This window comes from Copadichromis virginalis, linkage group LG1 (genome assembly GCF_057382275.1).
Source record: "Copadichromis virginalis isolate Kocher_CV1m ecotype Utaka linkage group LG1, C_Virginalis_male_GT1.1, whole genome shotgun sequence".
Taxonomy (NCBI): domain Eukaryota; kingdom Metazoa; phylum Chordata; class Actinopteri; order Cichliformes; family Cichlidae; genus Copadichromis; species Copadichromis virginalis.
In genome coordinates this window covers 25055864-25080648 of record NC_140618.1, presented here as the reverse complement: position 1 = coordinate 25080648, position 24785 = coordinate 25055864, and the positions used below count along the sequence as shown (strand labels likewise).

At 39.4% G+C, this 24785-nt stretch overlaps 3 protein-coding genes across 4 annotated transcripts in view; all 3 read left to right on the top strand.

The window, feature by feature from the left end:
• LOC146718823 (uncharacterized) overlaps positions 1-24785 on the top strand; it is a 170214-nt gene that overhangs the window by 50271 nt on the left and 95158 nt on the right. The window lies entirely within an intron of this gene.
• The window catches only part of gpc5a (glypican 5a), a 174388-nt gene that overhangs the window by 138225 nt on the left and 11378 nt on the right, over positions 1-24785 (top strand). Inside the window, exon 9 of one of the 2 annotated variants that reach the window (XM_085456177.1) lies at positions 5903-6582. The exons of the other annotated variant lie outside the window; for it this stretch is intronic. Within the exon in view, the coding sequence (XP_085312303.1) occupies positions 5903-6048 (146 nt within the window). The 3' untranslated portion in view covers positions 6049-6582. Of the gene's footprint in view, positions 1-5902; positions 6583-24785 lie in introns of those variants that run through there. 2 annotated transcript variants of the gene reach the window in all.
• LOC146718826 (uncharacterized) lies at positions 18011-19144 on the top strand. Its single transcript, XM_085456039.1, has 2 exons — positions 18011-18768; positions 18848-19144. Exon 1 carries the CDS (start codon positions 18026-18028, stop codon positions 18755-18757), a length of 732 nt encoding a protein of 243 aa, XP_085312165.1. The 5' UTR covers positions 18011-18025; the 3' UTR covers positions 18758-18768; positions 18848-19144.

The following is a 24785-nucleotide window of genomic DNA, read 5'->3' as shown; positions in this document are numbered from 1 at the left end:
TAAAATACAGTGATGACGTAGGGCAGAGAGCAGCAGGAATCCTCTAACATTTTTGATGCTCTCAGATTCTTTTGCATTGCATGTGCAGCATGATGGCAGAGTTCACATGGAATTTGTCATGATTCGTGCGCTCCAGAATTCCTCTATCTGTGCTGGCTGTGTACACCACTTCATGCTAATGCTCCTTATTGCGTGGAAAGTTTGCTGTGGCAAGAAGCCTGCTTGTAAATCATGTATATTGGATGAGACGTGCAGCAGATGAGCCTGGGCCCTCCAGTCAGGCCTAGCATTAATTAAATATCAATTGGCCCTGCTTCCGTACCTCATTTCATGCCACATTCACACCTTGTCTGGGCTCGCTGAGGGAAAGTTAAAATGAAAGTTGTGGCCTTGCAGTTTCATATAACTCACAGCACTGCTCGACTGAAGCATTGTGGGTCCTATGAATTCTGACTTCATTTCTACGGGGAGTGCACAAGGAAAAACTACAGTTTTATTACTGTACACAGTAATATTTTATAGCGAGGAAAGAATAAAAAGAGATTGTATCTGATTGCAAATTTAGATCATTCTGTTGACAAAATTATGAAACACTTGAAATAAGAAGCAAATAAATATGTGATTTAATGAACTTTAGTGATTTTAAATGCGGCTGTGCAAGATATGCCTGGTGAGATACTAGATGGGAAGGTGTTACCTGTGAAAAGTTCACACTTCATAAAAATACAAATGCCTTCATTACGAACTTAATCAAATTTACATAATTACAGTTAATTGCAGTGTCCTCATAATCACACATCATCAAAGTGCTTTTACTTCAGTGCGTGCCTTACACTAATCAGACCTTCGCTGTTGTTTTGATCTTTTTCTTTGGTATCCCGTCCTCATTAGAGCAGAACTAAGTTGCACATTTTTATAGTTGTACTGAAATAACAATAATAAATGACATTGTTATCAATAATAACACACAAGGTTTGGGAAAGTGTCAGCATTAAAAGAAAAAAAAAAGACTTAGATCATGTGAGTGACATGCGAAATACTGCAATGTGAAATTATTTTTGGTATTTTCAATATTTTTTGGAATTGTTTTGTGATTATTTTTTTCCTCGGTGTAACTGTTAAAAATAAAGCTTCTGTTCTTTTGATGAACACAACCTATAGAGAACTTACACATTTACTTTTCAACAGTTTACTTTGTGAGTGCTCTACATAGAGAACGTATGAGTTAATAAATACTTTCATACTGTGCCAATAAGGTTAAAATGAAGAAATATCTTCTTAAATATTCTATTTATGTAAGGTTTTCACAGCTCATACTTATTTTATATTGACTTTTCAAGGATGATATTGCACTGAATCTTGAATTATAAGCAAAAGGTCACAATAAATCCTTAATTTTTCAGAGTTCTCAGTACAAATCAAATGCCTATCCTAATGAGGACACATGTATGAACAGAACACTGAAAACACAAGTAACAATGTAATTGTAGCTATAATGTGATTACTGAATTTTATACTGTTACACATTACATTACTGGGTTACTGAGCAATGTAACGTGATTACAGTAATCCATTACTTTGGAATGCGTTACAGCTAACACCGCCTACATTATTCAAACACACTTGCATTGGATAGAGACTAAAATCTGAGCCTGCTCAGTTGAGTTGCTGCTCTCTTCACTGACACTTCATAGAAAGTCAGTGGCATGGTTCACCTTGGAGTTCCTTTGATGATGTGTAAGGGATTCCCCTAATCCTCTGAGGGTAGGCTGGAGGGCACTTTCTCCCTACTGAGGGGATGAAGCCACTTAATGCATCACAAAGTTAATCAACCGTAGGTTGAACCATTAGACTGGATTCATCACACACACACACACACACACACACACACACACACACACACACACACACACACACACACACACACACACACACACACACGAATAAACTTCATAATCTTTATGAATGCAAAATTTAATGTAAATGTTAGCTTAACTGAATCTGGTACAGTTTTTTTGTTATAATATATAAGAATACCTATAATGTTTATCAGAACCCTTGTTGTGAAAAGCAACAAAGATACACACAGCATAAAAAAATACAACACAGTAAGTAAAAATTAGTAGCTAGGCTTTAAAGTGTGAAATATAACATAGGATAAAACAGGAGGCAGACTATCGGTGAAATTCACTGAAGCGCAGATGTTCAGTACAAAAACTGGGGTGATGGACGTATAGGTGCTGCAGTCAAGTTATATATGCATTCAGCAATTAAGTGTCTGCAGCCTTTGTATGTTGTCAGTGTAGTGATTGTGTGTGCTAAAACAAGGAATGAATAAATTTAACCAAATACTTATTTGCATTCAAAGCTGTAAGATTTGCATATAATTGCCATAATGGTAGCAGAAAAGATGCGCACATCTGTTCCACCAAGCATGAAATTCGTCACTCTATAAAAGGAAGTGCACATGGGACCAACCTTTCTTCAGCTTTATTTAATTATCTTTTTATTATTTTGTGCATTCTTTAGTAGCAAACACTTTTTCATCTTTCTTTTTTTCATGTTTTTCGAAGTAGCAGTCGAGTCACACGTGTGACGTCGTCTTTCACGTTGTTCACTTAATTTTAATTCAGTTCAATTCAGTTTTATTCATATAGCACCAGTCACAACAACAGTCACCTTAAGGCCCTTCATATTATAGGGTAAAAACCCTAAAGTATTAAAGCGAAAACCCCAACAATCAGATAACCCACCCCCAACCACGTATGACACAGTGGGAAGGGAAAACTCCTTTTTGAAAGGAAGAAACCTCCAGCAGAACTTGTTTAAGGGAAGGCAGCATCAGTCACACAGGGTTGAGGGGAAGGAGAAGACTGCAGAAGCAGACACAACAAAAGAGACACTACTGAAGAGGGCCAAAACGTAATAATCACTAATTACTAAACGCCATTTTACTGATTTTTTTTTAAATACAGTACTCACAGTTTTGTTTGAATTTACAAGTATGACTTTAGAGGTCGTCCAGGCCTTTATGTCTTTATGTCATGCCTGCAGCCTAAGTAATTGGTTTATGTTGTCTCGTTTTGTGGATAAATAATCTTGTTTATCATCTGCATAGAAATGTAGGCAATGTTTTCTAATAATGCTACCTAAAGGAAGTTTGTATAATGTAAAAAGTATCGGTCCCAGCACAGAACCCTGCAGAACTCTGACCAGCTTTCATTTGTGAAGAAGAACTGGAGTCCATCCAATACATACAACTGAAACCACTGCAGTGCGCTGGTTTACATTTTAGCACCAATTATTCTAATCTCTGTGGTAAAAATATTGTGATCAGTAGTATTTAATGTTGCACTGAGGTCTATCAGGACAAGCACAGAGATGACTCCACTGTCGGCCACAGGAGGATCAGTGCCCTTCACCAGTGCTGTGATGAACTAAATCTTCAACTAGACCATCTCTCTGCAGATGATCACCCAGCTGTTTTACAACTACTACTTTCAAGAATTTTTGAAATAAAAAGAAGATGACTAATGAGCCTATAATTAGCTAAGACACCTGGGTCAAGTAAAGGCTTTTCAAGTAATAATTTAATTAAAGCCACCTTAAAAGCCTGTGGTACGCAGCCACAGCTGCACTCAGTCCCTCTGATGGATCAGAATTAGAGACTGGTTTGTTTCTCTGCAGACGAAGCTGTTGATGATTTTTTGACTTGCTAATTTCTCCTTTAAAAACAACTTTTCTTTTGGCTTTGACGCTGATGAATTGTCTCATTGTGCTTAATGAATCATTCTTATGAGTTAAGTTCTGCTGAGACCCAAACATGTATGTGTTTTTTAATTGTTAAGGCCCTCACTCATAATCAGACTTTTTTCAAGTTATATGTTATCTTCTTTTTGATAATTGTAGAATACGTAACTGTTTGCTATGTTTTTTGCCTCTTTCTTTAAAATAATTTGCTTTTATTTTAAATCTTACTATAATCTCTGCCTGTCTGCAAACTCATTCTACACACTCAGGCGTTTAGCAGTCAAATTTGACAAACAAGTACATCTGAGTACATCTTAGCCAGAAGGTTATTATCTATATCACACATTATGATGCCAATATGTTACATAGCAACCACCTAGCAACCAATAAAATGGCCCATTAGTGGCGTTCATGCACCTGTAACACCTTATAAACTCATTGCATCCTTTTTATTTCATTATGCTAACATAGTCTGTATCCACAAAACGTGACTTTTGCATGGTACTTAATTGGGCCATCATTGTACCTGGCAACCACCTACAGACAGACTAAAATTACAGACCAAACCATACTGTAGCATGAGCATGTACTTATATATATTTCTGCTGAATAACTTTTTGCAATAAACAGATATTCCCCTCAAAATAGTTCAGCAATCCTAAACCTTTGACTATCTTAAATTGCTAATGTAAAGGAAAACATGCAGGCTGGACCAAAGTTTTTGCTATTCTGCAGTCTACTTGCTCCCGAGCAGTTTCTATGAGATCTTCATCTTCACTGAGGCAAGCAGCTATCAGTGGCCTAATCACCCATGAGCAATTCCACAGATGGTCTGATGAATTTCGACCAAGGCTTTTGGTGTGTGATCCCAGGGAATAATGCTCAGAGCTCCCTGTGTTTATCTAAAGGTTAATGGAAGGTTAATAAGAGGAACGGTGCAAATTCAAAACCCTTATTATGGAAATTGTGTTTTGTGAAAAGAGTAATACTGTATCTGCTCGTGATCTGGCCATACTAATTAGCAGATTGTCACCACATTGGTTGAAAGAGACACATCTGAGGTATAATTTGTTGAAAAATAACCGTTTTTTTTATATTAAGCTTACATGAGCTGATTACAGACACCATCAGATAAGTCTCGATCAAGGTGTTTCATCAACACCTACTGAAGAGACAGAGACACGCTTGACTTAGCAATCTCGTCTTTTTTTTAATCAACTGTTTTTTGACTCTGTGTGCAGACTTTATTACATATACAATCTAAACTGGGACCAGTGCATTCCTATAGGTTGTTGATACAGTTAACCACATGCTGAGCTCAGCATTTAACGCGTATATCATGTAATTGTCAATCAAAAGTCAACGTTCCCAACAAATACAACCAGATGAGAAATGATACACTGACAAAGCGCTCATATGCCTTCCTCAAACGAACTCTATTACATTTGAGTTACTGATTAATGTTTAATCATTCAGAAAGTAGTTTTAGCAAGGCTGGTTGTATTCAGCACCCAAAGATTTCTCTGTAGTATAGCAATATTTAAGGCTACAGATACATTAATCAGAAGTCTGTCTGGTCTTCATAAAATAGCTTTGGTTAGAAGTGATTTGATTGACAGAAACATGACAGAGAATCTCTTTCACAAAACAGCCAAGATTGTAGAGTTCATGTGGGACTCCTCTGCTCTGAAGATCACTGAGGAAAAAAAGAGACTTTAGTAACTCGAAGCTCATACATAGGAGTTCTGAGTATAGCAAAGAAATAGTTGGATGACCTTCTGTTTCTTATAAGGCAGCCGAGGAGGTCGGTTTGCTCTTGCATAAAGTTGACTTTAGGGTTAACTCTGAGGATGTGAGATGAGCTTATAAAGAGAAAGAAGGGGAAGATAGTGAAGGGCAAGTTTGCAGAGACCTTTACCAGCACATGTCAATTTGAGCAGACCACTGTGCTTTGTTTTCCTCGGTTGAAAAAAGGAACTACGCATGAAAAATTGAAAACTTTCTTCCCTTTGTTAACACTCTCTGACTTCTTCTGTTACAATATTAACAGGGCTGTTTTCAACCTTTCGTTTATCATTTGGCAGGAATGAACCCTTGAATTTTTTTCTACTTTTGCCAGTCCATCCATTCGCTTCCGCTTATCCTTTTTCAGGGTCGCGAGGGGCGCTGGAGCCTATCCCAGCTGTCATAGGGCGAGAGGCGGGGTACACCCTGGACAGGTCGCCACTCTGTCACAGGGCCAACACACAGGGACAGACAACCATTCACACTCACATTCACTCGCACATTCACACCTAGTGGCAATTTGGATTATCCAATTAACCTATCCCCACAAGCTGCATATCTTTGGACGGTGGGAGGAAGCCGGAGTACCCTGAGGGAACCCACGCAAACACGGGGAGAACATGCAAACTCCACACAGAAAGACCCCGGCCTGATGGTGGAATTGAACTCAGGTTATAGCACTGCGGCAACAGTGCTAACCACCGTGCCACCTTGCTGCCTATGCCAGTTAAACTGTTCTTGTTTAATTTATCTGAGATTTTATTTTCAGGAACTCTGATCTTCCAGGTCACAACAATTTTCATCAAGGCTCAATCAATTTGTTTACAAAATGTCTGTAATTAGTCAAATATTTCCAACATCTCAAGCTGATACACCAACATCAGTTAAAGGCATTCACTTTGAATATAGTTATATATATGGTTTATATTAAAAAATATAAACTACTACGATATGGAGCCGCTCTCATCTGTGACAAAAAAGCTGAAACCTATGAATGTTTTCCAGTGTTGTGATCAATAGATGCTACGATGTGCTCTCACTTGTGTGGAACAGATAAATAATTTGAAAATAAATGTCTGTCTGATTACTTTTGTGGGGACTACTCAGAGGATGATTTGTGCCACCTTTGGAGAAAGATTTGATGGTGTTTATTTTCAACTGGCAGATGCTTATTTCTGACTTTATGAACTGCAAATGACATGCTAATGATATGTTAGGAGAAAGCTGTGACCTTGTGCACAAGTATTTGCCCGCAGCGCTGTGCGCATGTTGCATATGCATTAAACAGATAGGTAACTAACCAATCAACAAATTGGTTGTTGGGTCCTATTTATGGGATCTACTACAGTTAGATATGACCAGATAGAAGGAAAACTTTTGGAAAGCTAACACAAATACAAAGATTTTCCATTTTGTATGTTGTGTTTGGACAGTCTCAGGATGGCAGGTTCTGTCTATATCAACATTTAGCATTACCAGATAAAATATTGTCTAGGATCTAATGTGTGGGTGTCTTTGGTGCTTATTTTGTTGGGCTATTAACAGTTAAAATCTAAAAGCCATTAACGGTTTTTACAAGTCTTAGTTTGTGGGTACGTTTTTGGCTATTCTGAAAAAAATCTGAGAAATTGTTGAAGTAACACGAGCGACTGTGCAGCTTTGCTGCTCAGGCCCCAATCGGTAACTTTATGGTTTTATACATTATCACGCCAATATTACCCTTAGTTGATTTTGTTACTTATTTCCCCATTAATGGATATGTTTGCTGTGTGACCCACTAGCTTTGTAGGAACATGTCTTTCCAAAGAGCAGTCTGCTAAGAAAAGGTTTGGACACAGCAGAGCTCGCAGTTTTCCAAGCTGATTTGTATTCTGCCTGTGTGTGCAACCTGAGAGTGACTGGTGGTCAGAGCCCAGTATTGACTGCTCTGAGGATGTAATAGAGGCTGGGGTGATGAGCTCATGGACATGAACACTCTCCCTGTGGCATGTGCAGCAGAGCCATACAGGATATAACCAAGGCACTTAATCATTCTGCTGGCTCCATGTAGCGATGCACTGGGCTCTGTGTTTTAGAATAATGCTTCTGTCTTAAATTAGATCCCATTGATCCTCCTTTTCTCTATAATTGTGCAAACAGGATGGATGCTAGCTTTATTGGGGGTCAGACCAGACATATCAAATACTTTAGCTTTAACTACAGAAAGTAAATTAAATCAGACAAAAGGGAGGCACAGCTGATTCAAAGTGATTGATCTATTAAGGGATGCTTAACTTAGAACTAACTTCTCTCTCTAGTTTAGTCATTAAAAAGAGTGCACGTGGCTACTCATCATTTGTCTTTGCTTCACTGATAATGTAATTGTGCCAGTGTACTACAGTGTTGTGTGTTTAATTCTGCTATGATGACAACCAAGCAAGGAAGGGGAATAGGTATCTGTTTATATCGTTGCTTTCCAAACAGCCATGCGATGTGTGGTCAGTAAACACAGTATGTTTGTGTTTACCAGCCTGGCCAGTCTCTGATTGCATTTCACTATGGCTACGAGACAGGAAGTAAATATACCATCAAATAGTCTAGCTTTCTCTTCAAACAGAGAGGACATTACTTTTCCTTCAGTCATTCCTAAGACGTATGATTTATGTTATAACCATAGTCTATGTCTGCGTCAAAATATAAGCTTGCTAATATCTGATTTGTTGCCTCTTGCTAGCAAATCTATTTAAAAAAACCAACAATTAACTGATTATCATAACAAATATTTCATTTAAAATATAGAGCTATGTTACAGCAGGCATTGTATCTTCATTACCATGACCTTACACATGCTGTATTTTATTTTGAGTCACTCATCTGCTGCCTTACACCAGGCAGCCACAACTATACAACCACAAACAGGCCAAGTGAGTAACCCTTATTATCTTGTTTCAATGGCACCTGTCAAGGCATGGGATATATTCGGCAGCAAGTGAACAGTCGATTCTTTACTTTAACAAGGGCCAAATTGTGATGGCTGAACTGGGTTGAACTTCTTCAGCACATCTTATGGAGTGCTCCCAGCATGCAGTGGTTAGCAGATACTAAAAGCGGTCCAAGAAAGGACCACTGGTTAACCAGCAACCGGGTCATGGGCAACCAAGGTTCACTGCGGGCAAAGCTAGGGCTGGCCTATGTGGTCCGATGTCACAAAACACCCACTATAGCACATAATGCTGGAAATAACACAGAAGAGTAAGAAGGTGGCCTGTTCTGTTGAATTCCCCTTTTTAAAGTTCATATCAAGAGGTCTGCATGTATGTTTATGTGGAAACGTATGACAGTAGGCTGCTTTACAAAACAAACAAACAAGGCAGTATGATGCCATCTTCTCATCATTCATCATGTTGAGGCAGTATGACTCTGCTGGGAAATGTTGGGTTTTGGCATTTAAGTGGATGATACATTGACAGATAGCCTTCTCAAACATGGTTGCAGACAGTGTCCATCCCTTTATGGAAAACATATCTGCTTACACCAGGGGCCTCCTACAGCAGGGAAATGCCCCCTACCACATGTCAGAAAGTGTTCAGGACTGATTTGTGGGATAGGAGTTCAAGGTGTTTACTTAACCTCAGAATTCTAAAGTTGGCCAATCCAATTTGGTCTTTGGGATGTGCAGGGAAAATGTGTCTGATCCATGGAGATCTCCCTCGAATTAACCGGACTTACAGGATTGCTGCTAATATGTTGGCGCCTCATTCCACATTCCATTCCCTCAAGGGTCATGTGTCTATATTTGGACAAGTTGGAGCTTTGGGTCACGTAGCGGAGATCGTTACGATATAATATTCATACTCAGTATATCTAGAGAAAATAGTTCCCAACAGATACACAGTTTCTTGTGTCTGGAAATGTACGCTACAACTACACTGGTCATTATTATTTTAGATACCCACAGTGAAAGATTTAAAGTTGTTTAGAAACCATTAAGGCTGAGACTATATGTTACAGACTGAAAAAGACTGATTGAGATTTACTGTTGATTTACTGTTCTACTCTCAGTACTTACTGATAACATAATCTAGACTTAGACAATACCGGCAGCTGACAGAAGATGTAGTGCGTGCCAATGCTCTAAGCTAAATTATCATTTTTGTATACCAACATAATCAGAGTGACAAACCTAATAAAGTGTTAACATTGACTTCAAATTGTTGGCATGCAAATGTTTTCTTGTTGCCATTAAACACAAAGCAGTTGAGGCTTATGTGAGTGACAGTATTTACCTGGCCATAAAAACAAAATAAGGTATCCCCAGAGTTGCGAAGAGGAACATAAAGGTCTGACAAACAAATTTCAGGTCAAAAATGTACGATTAAAAAGCTACATGTATCATCCTCAAGGTGATGCTGGAGGTACTGTCATAGGATCACCTGGGAGGTCATTAAGAGTCCTCTAAATACCACATCTTTCCAAAATTGCATGCCAGTCTACCAAATGGTTAACAAGACATTTCAGTCCGAACCAAACTGGTGACCCGATTAATGAATCATCCCAAAAGTCACACAATCAGCACTGCTAAAAAATTAGAGAAGCAACATTTGATTCTTTCAGAATAGAGTTATGTGCCAAAAAAGCTGCCTTTGCATTATTTTTTTGTTTTGTAGGTTCATTATATAGCCTAGAAATATACATCATTTCTTGTTGTATTTTTAAAGCGCTTGCGAGACCACTTGTTCAATGCCATTTAATTGTGACTGAGGTGTTAGACACCAAAGTGAAGATGTGTGGCAGATAAAGACAAAATCAGATGTAGGAAAAAAATGCAAAAAGAAGAAAGTGGCATTTATAGCAGATCAGTGATCATAAACTAGCTAATCATTAATTGTGTGGGCAAACTAAATGAATGAAGTTTTATTAAATGATATTATTTTTGTGGATAAAGAGGTAATTTATTCCGTTTTCTGTGGGAGTCTGAATCTAATTGAAAGAGGATGATGTCTCCGGCACAGAGCTATATTCAATTGTTCTGTTTGAGAATGGGAGCACTCAGCCTTCCCTGCAAGAGGTCTCAGGTGGTTTCTCTTCATTTAGTTTCTCTCCTCAGTTGATCTCATTCTTGTGTAAACAAAATTCCGGAGGAAAAAAACAACTGGCTGGAAAAATGCATACGTCTTATTATTTCCACATATCCTGCCTGTCATGCTTGATATTGTAGATTGGGCTCTACGGCAATCACTGAAATTCATTGTACGAAGCTTAAGTGCAAACTCTTCAATCGTTCATATGCCATCCATATGTATGTGAGAGTGGCTAACGTAACTTGTGTGGGTTTCACACTTTGAAAAATTAGCTTATCCGCTTTCTATCGACACTCACAGCTGTTGAGTCTTCTGGGTGTGATTAGCAGCCTTTGGTCAGGAGAAAATTTACGACCACACCAGGAGCTAAAACAAGAGATAAACATCGTTTTACTGGAGATATGTGGACAGCACACATCGATATCATTTCATCTTGTACACACAAAACTGGGGGATGGAAGCCTCTTTTTCACAAAGAGGCTTCTATCAAATAAAAGAGAGGTTCCAGAAATTTCTGGAAGCTGCCGTTACCTTCAAGATTAATAGAGATATCACAAAGGTCAACAACAGAGTGGAGTTCACGGGAGGCCAATTTTGGAACTCGATGTGAAACGAAAAGGTTTAGCCACAAAACAGTGAATTCTAAAAAGCCTCTATAGCAACAATTCCCAAAGCCAAGAGTGCTGCGGCCCACTTAAAAAGTAGAAAAAACCCAATCTTAAATCCTTACTCTAATCAAAATACAAGAAAGTGGTGTATTTCCTTGAAAATGTTATGTAAAAAAACCCACACACACACAAGCAAGACAGGTTGTCGGTTATGAATTGTTAATGCTTTCCAGTCATATCTTAAGTGTTAAGGCCATTCTGTGACTCACCTGCCACTGGGACACAAACTTCAGCTTTTCAGGTTGGAGATGCAGGTCCAGGTTGAAAGGAGTTGGTGAAAGGTGGTTTTAATGTCGATACACTTGTGTTTATTATAAATTAACCAAGCTGAAGAGACTGAATTTGTTTTACTGGAATAGCTAACTTGTGCTAAATGCTGATTGAAGTGAAATTTGCTGGTATTGGTCTACATCACTTTCTGCTCCATGCCACAAGGGGTCGCCACTGCTGGTTGAAGGTGGATTTGGCAGACTTTTATACTGGGTACCCCAGTGGGGATCTGTGTCTGTAAATGGAATTAAACCAGCAACCTTTCCCTCACAAAGTGAATGTGTTAATCACTACACCTTTGTAGAAAACTGAATCTTTCAAAAAAGAAAAAGTTTTGGGATCCACACTACACACTATCAACACACACCTGGTATTTAAGATCATTTTGGTTTGTCCAGTTGATTTTGATCCACTGAAAACAGTCAAATATGTATAAACCTGCTGTAATTCAGCAGTTGATGTAAAATTTTAACAAAACCATTTGAATTAAAATTTACAGTTTACACTTCATCCACATATTGACTGTTTGATTTAAAATCAACTGTGGTGGTTTACCAAGGCAAAATTTTAAAACCTGCATCTTTTTCCAAAACATTAGGGACATAGTTATAGCTCCCTTTGTTGGCACACACGTCAATCAAAAGAGCCACAACCATAACTGTAAGCCTTACCAATATCCAAACGCATGAGTTATATAACTTATTACCTCAGGAAAAAAAATCTACACCTGTTTTTTTCTAGTTGCTTAAATACTTTATTACTTAGTTCTGTTGTGTTCATTTTGTACCCACATCATCTGCTTCTGATCAGAAGAATGACTTTTGTACAGCTTGATTTTTTTCCCTCCAGAAGTAAAGGCTTGATCCCAAGGCTAACCACTACATATGATTTAGCTATTCGTAATCACACACTTTACTGCTGGTGAGAGGATTCTAAGAGACTTTGAAGAAGGTGTGAAGAGGCGTTGGGGAAACACTTAAGACCAGCTAGCTTTGAAAACACAGGTACTTACACATGTATTTGAAACCACACACATACTCATTTTTACACTCCACATATCCAGACTTCTCTCAAATCATAAATGAAAGTTGTCATTATGGTGTAATATAGTATATATATTTCACTATAGTATAGTATAGGATACCATCATATAATCTCATATAAGTAATAGTTTAGATGCTGGCTTCTTAATTATTTATTGAAAATACTCAGAAATAACCTTCAGGGGAATAGTTGTTTACTCACCCATAACAGCATGTATGGGCGTGGTGGTAAAACACTGGAACACCGAATCACTGGTTTTTGCTCCTGCCTTTCTGAAATGCTGGTGTAATCTCTATAAACTTACAGTTTCACAACAGACTGAAAATAAACAACAAGCTGTTCCATCTGGCAGCTTGTTTTCTAGCAGCACTGCCCAATAACAGAAATCAATGTGGTTAAAAGGTAGTGATGCACCTAAGTGAGATGAAATGTACTTAGCTAAAGATAAGTTCAGAAGAGAAAAGGCTCCAATTCAAACAAACTGACATTGACTGATATTTACATTTATTTCATGTTCAAGTATGTTTAGAGTCATTTTATTGGAATCCATCATGTTTTCGGGGAACTGTGCTTCCACACAAATTTCTTTGTACCCAAGACACATACACACACAAATAGTCTAGTACAAAGACTTATCTGTGAGCTGTATACTGTCAAACATCTATACGGTCAATATTTAGGTGGCTATCCCTGATTGAGCTTTAAATTGAATCTCTCGATGTTGATGTACCTTTGATGTACTTATTTGACGTATTTTACGAAAATGCATTTTAAAATCAATTCACTGAACTCTTGCCCACACAACTTTGCTCTTACTAGTTTCAGTTAGTAGTTAAATATCTACTTAAAAACATCTTAGTAGCATCACTGAAGTTCTAATCTGTCATTAAGTTTGAAAACAGGAGACAGTTGGAGCATTTTCTTTCACCAAATTTGACAAACTCACTATCGTGCCACCCTGTGAGAAGTTTGATGTTTTCTTCTTTTTTTTATTGAATTGTTTGGCCACCAGGTTAGAACTGGAGTGATGGATGAACTGACACTTCCCATTGAAGATAACTCTACATAGTAATAAGACCTCTAAACTACAGCAAGCTCTGATGGAGTTTGTCAAAATCAGGCTGTACATAAAACTTTGTTACTAAACCAGATTTGGACGTAAAAACTCTGAAGGTTGAACCGCTTATAATAATACAAAAGGCGCTTTCTATCATTGCAGTTGTTAGGTATTTTTTCCTAGTGCTGTTAGTGTGGTATTGATCATTGCTGGTCCATGTCCTCGGGAAATCAGCTTGTATTGATTTCACTTCAGTTGTAAGCCTCTCTTTCTGCCCTATGTCTCTCTTCAGCCCAAGCACCTTTTCCAACCCTCTAACCTCTCTTCTGTGGGTTTAGTAAAACATGTCATTACAGGAGCAGTTTCCAAGCAAATTCCAAAATCATCTCTGCTTGGATTCCAAAAAAGGCAGCCCATTATATCTATTTTCATCCAATAGTTTTTGGAGACTAGATAGGCTGCCTCCTGAACCGACCACAAGAAATATTTATTGTCTGTTGTACATTGAGGATGTAGTTTTCCTTTTAGAGCCATAATTTGCTCTTTTGTGTAGGCCTTCCTTATTGTTCATAAAAAGAACCTACTTAATGTATAGCCAGATAATGGTGGATATTAATAGCTGGAAGGCAGTCAAAGTCAATATTTGTGCATATATGAGCGATTAAGTAACACGTATTAGTCTTTTTGTAATGAAGTATGTGGGTGCAAAGTGAAGAAGCAGTTTTGAGAATTTACTTCAAGAATTTAAAGATGACCTTTAATGTATATTTTACTGTTAAACTGCAGAATTATCTACTCCAGCTACATGAAACTGTTTAGTTTTGCTCCCTTTTTTGGTTTCCCAGCCTCAACCTTCCCTTGTCTGATTGTATTTGCACATGAAACCTAACAGTGTCTTGCAAAACTTGGCAATGTAAAATGCCTGTTGCGTCTTCATTTCTTCATTCCTTCCCCCAAAAGAGATTTCTGGCCATTGCTTTTGGCATCACAGACTACACACACAGCACCCTGTGATTAAGTCAGTAATGCAAATTAAACCTCATCCACATCCCATAATAGTCAATCCAACCACTGACTGTGTCACTATGTACCCCTGTGCATCCTAATACAGTCTAGTTCTGTTCTGAATCCCACTTTTATGTTTTCCACATTGTTCAGCTTTTGCTCATTCTGTCAAAGTGAATTCAGTTACATTTTGCACTGAGTTGTTGTGTTGTACCAGGATTCATTATGCCTTACAAGTCCATGAATACACAATAAGGTGCGATAAGATATATAATTTAATTGGTTTCTAACAACGTCAACAAAAATCCCGCATTTGTTTCGTTGTAAACTTTGCACATTTAATGGAAGAGATATATCTGATCTGAGGCTGCTGGTTGAAGCACAACATGAAATTATTGCTTTGTTAACGTTAGAGGACTTCTCCAGTCACAGTTACAATAATAATCAGATGGTAAAAAGAAAGCATGAAAGAAAAAGTTCAAACATAGTATGTTTGAACTTTTATGTTTTGACATAATCATGTTAAGGTGGTGCTGGTTTGTCAGCTAGGATTTAGGAGCCTTGATTTTTGCACTTTTCGGTTAGCAGCTAATGCTAGTTCTTGACAGCTAGCCTGATTAGCAGAGCTTATCTCAAATTCACTGTGATATTAAATGTGAATATGAAATATTTTGGCTAGCAAAACAAAAGTATAAACCAAATATACTTACCAGAGTATCTTTAGGTAAAACTGAATCCTGCTGAGCAAGATAATAATAGACAGAACCACTGTCACTCATTGTGGCCAGGCCTAAAAATATGCATGTCTACAATTTGAATGAGTAATTCATTGAATAAAATATTCTCCACCTGTGCTGTTGTCCTGCACCTGTCTATAAACATGTTTATGTCTGCTGCGAAGGCATTTTACCTCGAATTTGACTCATTTTTGGAGTCAGGAAGGCACCTTTGCAGGTGAGGAAATTTCCTGTTGGACAAGATCAGGTCATTCTTACAGCTTTTTGAGGGCTGTTATATAACTGATGTTACTGTTCTTTTTCTGGGAGGGTACTTATTTATATGGTTGCTTCCATTTATTTTCGTATGTTGGTTAAGGAATGAAAAAAAATCATGTTTTAAAGTTTTGCTTTACTACTGAAGTATTTTTGCTCTACAAAATATAACGTATATCCACTAAATTTACAGTTTATGACATATTCTTTTGGTTCCTTTTTTTTCTTATATACATTCAGTTCTCAATTGAATCCTCACATATATTCACTGCATTTATGTATTTACTTATTTACATTTATGTTTGTTGATGCTTCTTGAAATCTGACATCATGTCTGTACCTTTAAGTTTTTATATACAATAAGTCTCTGGATGTTTCCTCTGCAGCTAAAATAAAGAAAGTAAAGAGTGCTTTCAGCATAGCACGGTTTATTCATCAGAAAGACATTCTGTGATTTAGTCTGCAGCTTGTTGCTGCAGTTGAACCTTGAAGCTTCAGTAAGAGGAATTGATTGAGGTCCTCTTGGGCACAAAGACTTATCTGTAAGCTGTATACCATCAAATAGCTATCCTGGGGACAGTGAATCAATGCATACTTAACTTCATATCACAGCCAGCTTTAAAAGTCATTCCTGTGTGTAGGTGTAGTCACTTACTGCAACATTGCATTACATGACAAAAAAATTGGTGAAATCCAACAAGTTAGAATAATGAACTGGTCATAAAGATACAAAATATAATGATATAATCTTATATTAGTTATAATGATATGTTTTTACCTTTATCTTCTTGTTATTTTACGAAATAAGACTAAACTCGTAGATTATGATTGCTGGTAAAGCAACTAGTAATTTTTGTGGGTGCTGCTGCTATGGGGAAAAGAGCTGCAGTCAATTTCTGCTGCACCATAAAAATCAGAATTAAATCCCCAGAGTACAGATGGCCTCTGGAGCTAGTCTTATATTTCTGCTTGTACGATACCCTCTGATAGCACAGCCTTTATAGACTTTGAAAAGGTCTGGGTTAGACTAATCCTGCCCGTGACAGACTTATGACTCTTGGGCCTAAGCAAGAAACTCGAAAGTCCTGGGGCAGCTGGTCATCTATTGGAGTTCATCATCACTCTCTCCCTCTGGGAATGAACCGGGATGAAGTCTGAGGTATCCTGAAGTAACTTCAGCTAGGCTAAAGAGGATGCTCTATTTCACTTGGCAAGGGACATTGAATTTCCCCCCTGAACACTTCAAGTCTCCAAAGAGAGGTGTAAACAGCAAGATATACGCTGACAGATGGCATGGTGCAGTTGTCTGAACTGATATCTGTTGAGGTGTAATTTTTTTAAAGGTGTACACACAGGGGGGTGTTTAGGGGGTGTCTAGGATATTTAAGTTCTATGATGTTAAAGGTAGGGGTAAAAAAGATGGATCCAGGGGCTGTTGTTCTATTTTTAAAGTTTATTAAATTATGATCCTGCACACTGTACCATAGGCCCACTATCGGGGATACTTGATCACCATTACACTAACCTGCCCAACTGTGATGGATTGATATCCAGGATATTACTTTTAAAGGCTCAGTATTATTCACCGGTTTGACTGAGTTTAATGATACACCTTTCAGAAAATGTGAAACCAGCGTGAACAGCCAGAGGGTTAATACCACAGGCATACTGCTCTACAGCTTTCTGATTTATGCACAATCTGAGTGAAAATTCTAATTACTTAGATGAAAAAGTGCAATATAATAGAGACTCTGACATAGTGTCCAAATAAGCAGCAGTATTAGCAGTAGCAAAAATCACTGTGACGCTTATAATAACGGCAATAAAAGATATTACAACATGCAAAGGACAGTAGTAATACGATGGCACCTGTCCAATATGGCGGCCGGTTTCGTGCGTGTGCGCATGCGCGTTCAGTAATTCGATGGCACTAGTCCAAGATGGCGGCCGGTTTCGTGCGTGTGCGCATGCGCGTTCAGTAATTCGATGGCACTAGTCCAAGATGGCGGCCAGCCAAACCGATTTGACCAGTTTCGTGTGTGTGTGCGCATGCGTGTTCAGGTGTTCTTACCCTCTGGGCGGGAACGACTCCTCCTAGTGGGATGTGCTAGGTTGTATGGGTATAAAAGCGATCCTTTCACATTCTAAGAGCATCACCGCCACGGTCTGAGGAGCACCGACACATCGCGCTAAGGATCCCCGACGCATCGACCTAGAGCACCGACACATTGCGCTAAGGATACCCGACGCATCGACCTAGAGCACCGACACATTGCGCTAAGGATCCCCGACGCATCGACCTAGAGCACCGACACATTGCGCTAAGGATACCCGACGCATCGACCTAGAGCACCGACACAACGCGCTCGCTAAGGATCCCCGACGCATCGACCTATGGAGCTCGGAATGACACCCAGCCAGGACATCACCCATGCCATAGGCACTCTAGGTATGTCTTCAGGAGTATGCAGTCGGGGTCCTCAACGTAAAAAGCAACGCTGTGGAAATGACGCAGATGGAACTGTATTCAAGTTAGAATATCGAGGCGTCGAAGGGTATGTGTATGCCATTAAATATACCGAAGGGACAGTTGTGCTTAGTGTAGATTGTGGTGAGGGATTGTTTTGGGGGGAAGCCCAAGTCATGTCTACTAAAAACTGGAAGCTCTTCCGCACCGTAGTGTGTGCGGACCTGGACAATGTGGGTTTCCCAGAGCTGCTGTATGTTTCCCAGTGGAACAGTGCATCAGGCCCTGAGCTTTACAGGGTTGAGGCTGATCGTTTCAATCGCAACCCCGACGACTTTATTTTTCTCAGTGTATGTGATGACAGGGATAGTCTTATTGCTTCCAGAGGGCTTGAAAACTGGAGGTTAAATCCATACCCTCTAAACCTCGAAGAGCGCACAAGATGGTTTAAGGACTTGTTTTTTATACAGTGGTGCGACTGGAGAGGTTTGTCGCGTCTGTTTAGCCAGATTGATGACGCGATCAAGAAGGACAGACTCAACACTGCGTACGAGAGTATTAGAAAGCGCCTTGTTTTTGACGATCTGGCGAGTTGTCCGAAGACTGGTTTGCCTGGTACCCTGTGTAAACCTAAAATCATAAGACCTTCCGACAGCTAAACAATAAACTGGTAGGTTTAATGTGCGGGTGTGTGGGGTTGAGTGTGTATCTATGTGACAAATTAAGAGCTTGTGGTTTTCATTTTACAGAGAATGACACGCCCTCGTGGGACCTGTTGGAGTCACCATCAACAGAGCTGCTAATCCCGACCCCCCAGACTCCACCACCCTCACCACAATGCTCGCAGGACCCCCTCATATCAGACCTGTGGGATGAAACTGTAATCGACATCAAACTCGCAACTCTCCACCTGTTAATGTTGGCTTTGAATGAGTTTATACAAGAGACATGTTACGGATGCCAAACAGGCCACCCCAGTCAGGTGCAACACAGCTGCTTGCAGGAATTGTCTGAGTATTTCTTCGACACCTACTATGATGATGTGATGATAAGACTCCAGACTGAGCGATTCATCCCTGCCATCCGGCTGTTTGTACGCTCATCCACTGCAGATGGGTCTGGAACACAAATCCGCAGAGTTGCAGAACACATCATGTGTGAACTGAGATCAGAGCGATATATAGTATGCGCCATTAATGACAACATTGGGCACCTGCTAGATGCAAGTACTTGCGCCCGCCGTGTTAAACCAGCCATGCTCCGCATGATTGGAAACTACTGGGCTGGGTTACATCTGGTTTAATGTGGGGTGTCCAAGTATCCATTGTCTGTGATTGTGTCTTTGTGAAAATTAAATAAAAAGACTTGTTAACATCAACATCATAGTCATTTGTGGTTTGTAAATCATGGAAAGCACATTGCATAAAATATATCATGATCCAGCCCATCCTGCGGGGTTAGCCAGTTTAAATAAGCTACGTATAGCAGCAGGGGAGGCATCAGGTGTAACACCTCCACTATCTCAGGTCAAACATTATTTAGAACAAGACGACACCTACACACTCCATAAACCTGCGAGGATCCATTTCCCCAGAAATAGAGTATTGGTGACAGGGGTCGACAAACAGTTTCAAGCCGATCTGGTTGACATGTGTGAATATGTGACAGATAATGATAATGTGAGATATCTGCTAACATGTATAGATGTATTCTCAAAATACGCATGGGTTAGATGCCTAACAAACAAGACAGGGTCTGTTGTATCAGCTGCTTTTGAGGATATACTTAGTGAGGGTAGGATCCCTGTGAAACTACAAACAGATGAAGGCAAAGAGTTTTATAATGCAACCTTTAAACAGCTAATGAAGCGATATAATATCAAGCATTTCTCAACAGCTAGCGAGGTTAAATGCAGTATTGTCGAGAGATTCAATCGTAGCTTCAAGGGTAGAATGTGGAAGTACTTAACATCAGCCAACTCCCGGAGATATGTAGATATCATACCAGATCTCACACAAGCATATAACAATGCTTATCACAGATCTATCCAAATGGCTCCGGCAGAGGTGAATAAGGATAATGAGAAGTCGGTCTTCAACGCGCTGTACAAAACGAGGCCTCAGAGGGAACTGCGCTTTAAATTTAATATCGGTGACACTGTACGAATATCAAAACTGAGAGGAAAGTTTCGAAAAGGATACGAGCAGACCTACACCGATGAGATTTTCACAGTCAAGGAACGTATAGGGAGACAGCCCCCAGTGTACAGACTAGTGGATCTAGCAGGAGAGGTATTGAAAGGGTCATTTTATGAGCCTGAGATACAACGTGTGGTTGTTGATGAAAACAAAACATTTAAAATTGAAAACATATTGGCTAGAAAAAAAGTGGGTCGGAAAAAGCAGGTGCTAGTGAAATGGCTAGGATGGCCCAACAGCTTTAATTCGTGGATTCCAGAAAAAGACATCGTTGAGGCGTAATTAACTCAGATGACGCAGCTCTACACACATTCATTCAACACTGAGCATAGACTGAGAAAGCATGAATAAAAAGAACAACAATGCAGGCTTCTATGTAAGCCTCTTCTCGAATGCTTCATCACATGTTTACCCGGGTAATAAGATATCTAATTTTAGAACAAAGCTAGCAAAACCTATTGTTTTGGATCAGCCATATGAGGTCGCTGTTATAGAGATACAGTACCCACGCATATGGCGGACTTTTCCACAATCAGATTCGGAAGTGGAAATTCATGACCCCGTCAAAGACGGAACCATAGCCATAACCATGATCGAACTGTCTGTGGGCCATTATGCATCTGTGGAACAGATAATAAAAGAATTTAATTTTAAATGTCAACAGCACCAAGCCACTGGAGACATTAAAATGCAGTACAACGCCGTTAGTAACCATGCCGGTGTTATGGGGCCTAGGGGGACTATTCTCACATTTAGAGGGAGACTGGCGGAAATCCTAGGATTCAAAACAGGAGAACCGTTTGCACTTCATTATAAAAACACATATGCCCCGCACCCCGCAGACATATACGGGGGAAAATATAACATCTTTATTTATGCAGATATCGTTGATTACCAGCTTGTGGGTGACGCCCACGCGAGGCTATTAAGAGCTATAAATATTACAGACGATGACCGCCGGTTGCCTATTCTACAATTTGACAGCCCACACTACACACCTGTGTCAAAGACATTAATCGACGACATAGAAATTGATTTGAAAGACGATCGAAATCAACACATACCCTTTTTATACGGCAAAGTGTTTGTCAAGTTACACTTCCGACCGATAACACAGCATTTTTGAAAAAAAAAAGGATGGCCGTCTACAACTCTGATGACTCAAAATATGTAAAATACTACTTATCACAGGCTGGTGGAGAGCTCGGAGGGTATGTTGGGACCAGTACACAATATGGGACAGGTCTGGGTGGGTTGTTCCGTAGCTTGTTTAGATTTGCAGTACCGCTGTTTAAAAAAGGAGTCAGCATAGTCAAACCACACCTAAAAACAGCCGCATCGGGCATAGTGTCTGATGTCATAACCAACATAACCAGACCCTCAACCACTAAGCAGGACGGTAACGGCTTGTATGTGTATACGCCCAAACCATCTAAGACCCCACCCCCAGGGCAGCCGTTGTCTAAAAAGCGTAAAACCACAAAACCTAGCAGGAGAGCCACCAAACGGACACCGTCACGCAGAGTGAAGAGACCCAGAACCACTCGTTCAAAAACTGCAGCGCTTGACATATTCTAAATGGCACTGTTACACAGTCATTCTGGAGAATGTGTAAAAACAGAGCTCGATCTTTTTACTGTCCCATACACACAGACTAGCATTGAGAAAAGTACATTTATTGAAATCCCACCTGTATCTGCAATCACTGATGGAGGGCCGATCGAGTTTTACATCTCATCGTCGGGTGAAGATTACCTGGATCTAAATGACTCATATATCTACACACGGGTGAGAATCACAAACGCTGATGGCTCAAACCTGGCTAGGGACGCTAATGTAGGATTTATTAATTATCCTGGATGCAGCATATTTAGTCAAGTCGATATTAATTTGGGAGACCGGCTCATTAGTCAATCATCCAATACATATCCATACAGAGGTGTGATAGAATGTCTTATCAATTATAATAAGGACACTTTAGACACACAGTTCAGCACCGGGTTATTCTGTAAGGATACAGCATCACACATGAATGACACATCTATAGAAGGAGAGAACCAGGGTCTGATGACCAGAGGTGGCTACACAGCAAATAGTAGTATTGTTGAATTGATTGCACCAGTACATGCAGACCTGTTTTTTCAAGAAAAACTGTTACTTAATGGAATCGACCTGTCGCTGAAATTTGTACGCTCTAAAGACGAATTTGCTCTCATGACAGCGGATGCCAATGCATACAGAGTTAAAATTGTCTCAGCCAGTCTCTTTGTCAAGAAAGTTAGTGTATCACCTAGCGTCAGACTTGCACACAGCAAGGCATTGCACCATGCAAACGCAAAATACACGGTAGACAGAGTATCTTTAAAGACCTTCTCCATACCTGCAGGGGCTAGAATATCAACAAATGACAATTTATTTATGGGTAGGATACCTAAATTTGTCATCATTGCATTCATAGACAATGAAGCATACACAGGCTCCTACCAGCGTAATCCATTTCATTTTGAAAACTGCGATATAGAATTTATGTCTTTATATGCTGATAGTCAGGCTTATCCTGCTAAACCATTCCAGCCAAATTTCCAGAGAAAACACTATATCAGAGAATTTTACCAGCTGATACAAACCACAGGAAGACATTTAAAGGACAGATCGTTGGCCATAACACGTGACGACTTTGGTAACGGCTACACTTTATTCTGTTTCAATCTGGAAGCTGACGAAGGACATTCAGGGAATGTGTCGTTAATTAAAACTGGGAACGTGAGATTGGAAACCCGTTTCAGAAATCCACTACCCCGTACAGTGAACCTCTTGTGTTATTCTGTATTTGATTCAGTCATTGAAATATCTAACATGAGACAGGTGCTCTTGGACTACTATTGAGACAAAAACGGTCATGAACACTATAGAACTATCAGCCGTGGTCGGTGGCATTATCAATAAAAACACACATTTCCTAGGCGTGTTAGCCTATGATCAACTAACCACTGAACGGCTTCAAAGACTCCCTGCTATGTGTATTGTAAACACCCACCCTTCTACGATGCCAGGGGAACATTGGCTTGCTGTTTATATTTCGAGAGACAGACGCGGTTATTTTTTTGATAGTTTTGGTCACTCGTTAGACAGTTTTCCCCCAGCAATAAAGATGTTTCTTCTAAAAAACGGCTCCACTGTTTTATATTCAGGAAAACAAGTGCAGAACGACTTCTCCATCACATGCGGTCAACATTGTGTATTTTTTTTATATCATATGCAAAATGGTGTATCTTATGCCCGCCTGCTTAACATGTATGGGTCTGATTTAATTTGTAATGATGCTATGGTGTGTCGATTTGTCAACAACATACAACCTGTTGCTGTATGCAGTGATTATGTGTGTGTGCAATGTGGATACTGATATGTACTAATGAGAATAATAATAAAAACAACATGAGAGCATGATTTAATCGAGTCAATGGTATTTATTATCAAATCTCGTGTATATATATATATATATATATATATATATAGATTCATAACATACTTTGTTTAAACATAAAAGAAATCAAACATTAACCAGTAATAAAAGACATAAAATATTTAACAGTAATAAAAGAAAATAAAACAAAACAATTTAGCAGCAATAAGTGAAAAAAAACACAACAGTAGAAAAACACCAAACAGCAAATATTTTTAGCAGAAAAACAATTTCTGCAATAAGAAAAAAAAACCTGAATTCAAAAATCCAACCACTCTACAGGACCCCCCTTTATTTTGTTTTTTTTATTCTTTATTTTTTTTAGTGTACTATGTCGCAGCGGTCCACCGGGGGTGTTCTTTTTTGGTGTGTGTTTTAAAAAACCACGGTCTTCAGACAGTGTGTGATCGGTTTTATACAAGGCGACGGTCTTACGTATGCCTGTGTTAGATATGGCTGATAACGGTATGTTTAAATCTGAGAAAGCTTTTAAAAACTCTGTCCAACCGATAGGTCTCAAACCCTCAGAAGGTGTGTGTGTGGTTGTGACGGCTTTAATTAGATCATAAATGTGTGAACCAGGGATGGTTTGTTTATCAACAACAATTTCGCCTTTGTCATTGTAAGAGATCAAGTGTGGCGAACGGTTCACCGCTGATAGAATAAGTTCTGCATTCCTCCTACTCCTTTTAGGTATGTGTGTTAAAACATTCTCCGCAACAAGATCCCGCACCCCGGCATCACCATGAACAGGCAATGTGTCCGCCGACTGGGGTTGCACATCCCTGTTAAATTGTTCAGGTAATGATAAAGACAGTACATTCTTTTCACGGGCACCTTGTCTCACAAGGGTGAGGTATCTTTGGAGAATATCGCTGTATTTTTTAGCCTTCTCATACACATCTATGTCAGAATCTTGTAACACTTGTAACATCTCCTTGTCCAACTCGTTCTGAGACTGTTGTCTGATGGTGCCTGTTTGCTGCTGCTGCTGCTGTTGCTTTATTAAGTCCAACTGGTGTTGGG

What these genes read in the sequence shown, in the direction of transcription:
- LOC146718826 (XM_085456039.1), top strand. Translation starts at nt 18,026, where the DNA reads ATGGAGCTCGGAATGACACCCAGCCAGGACATCACCCATGCCATAGGC.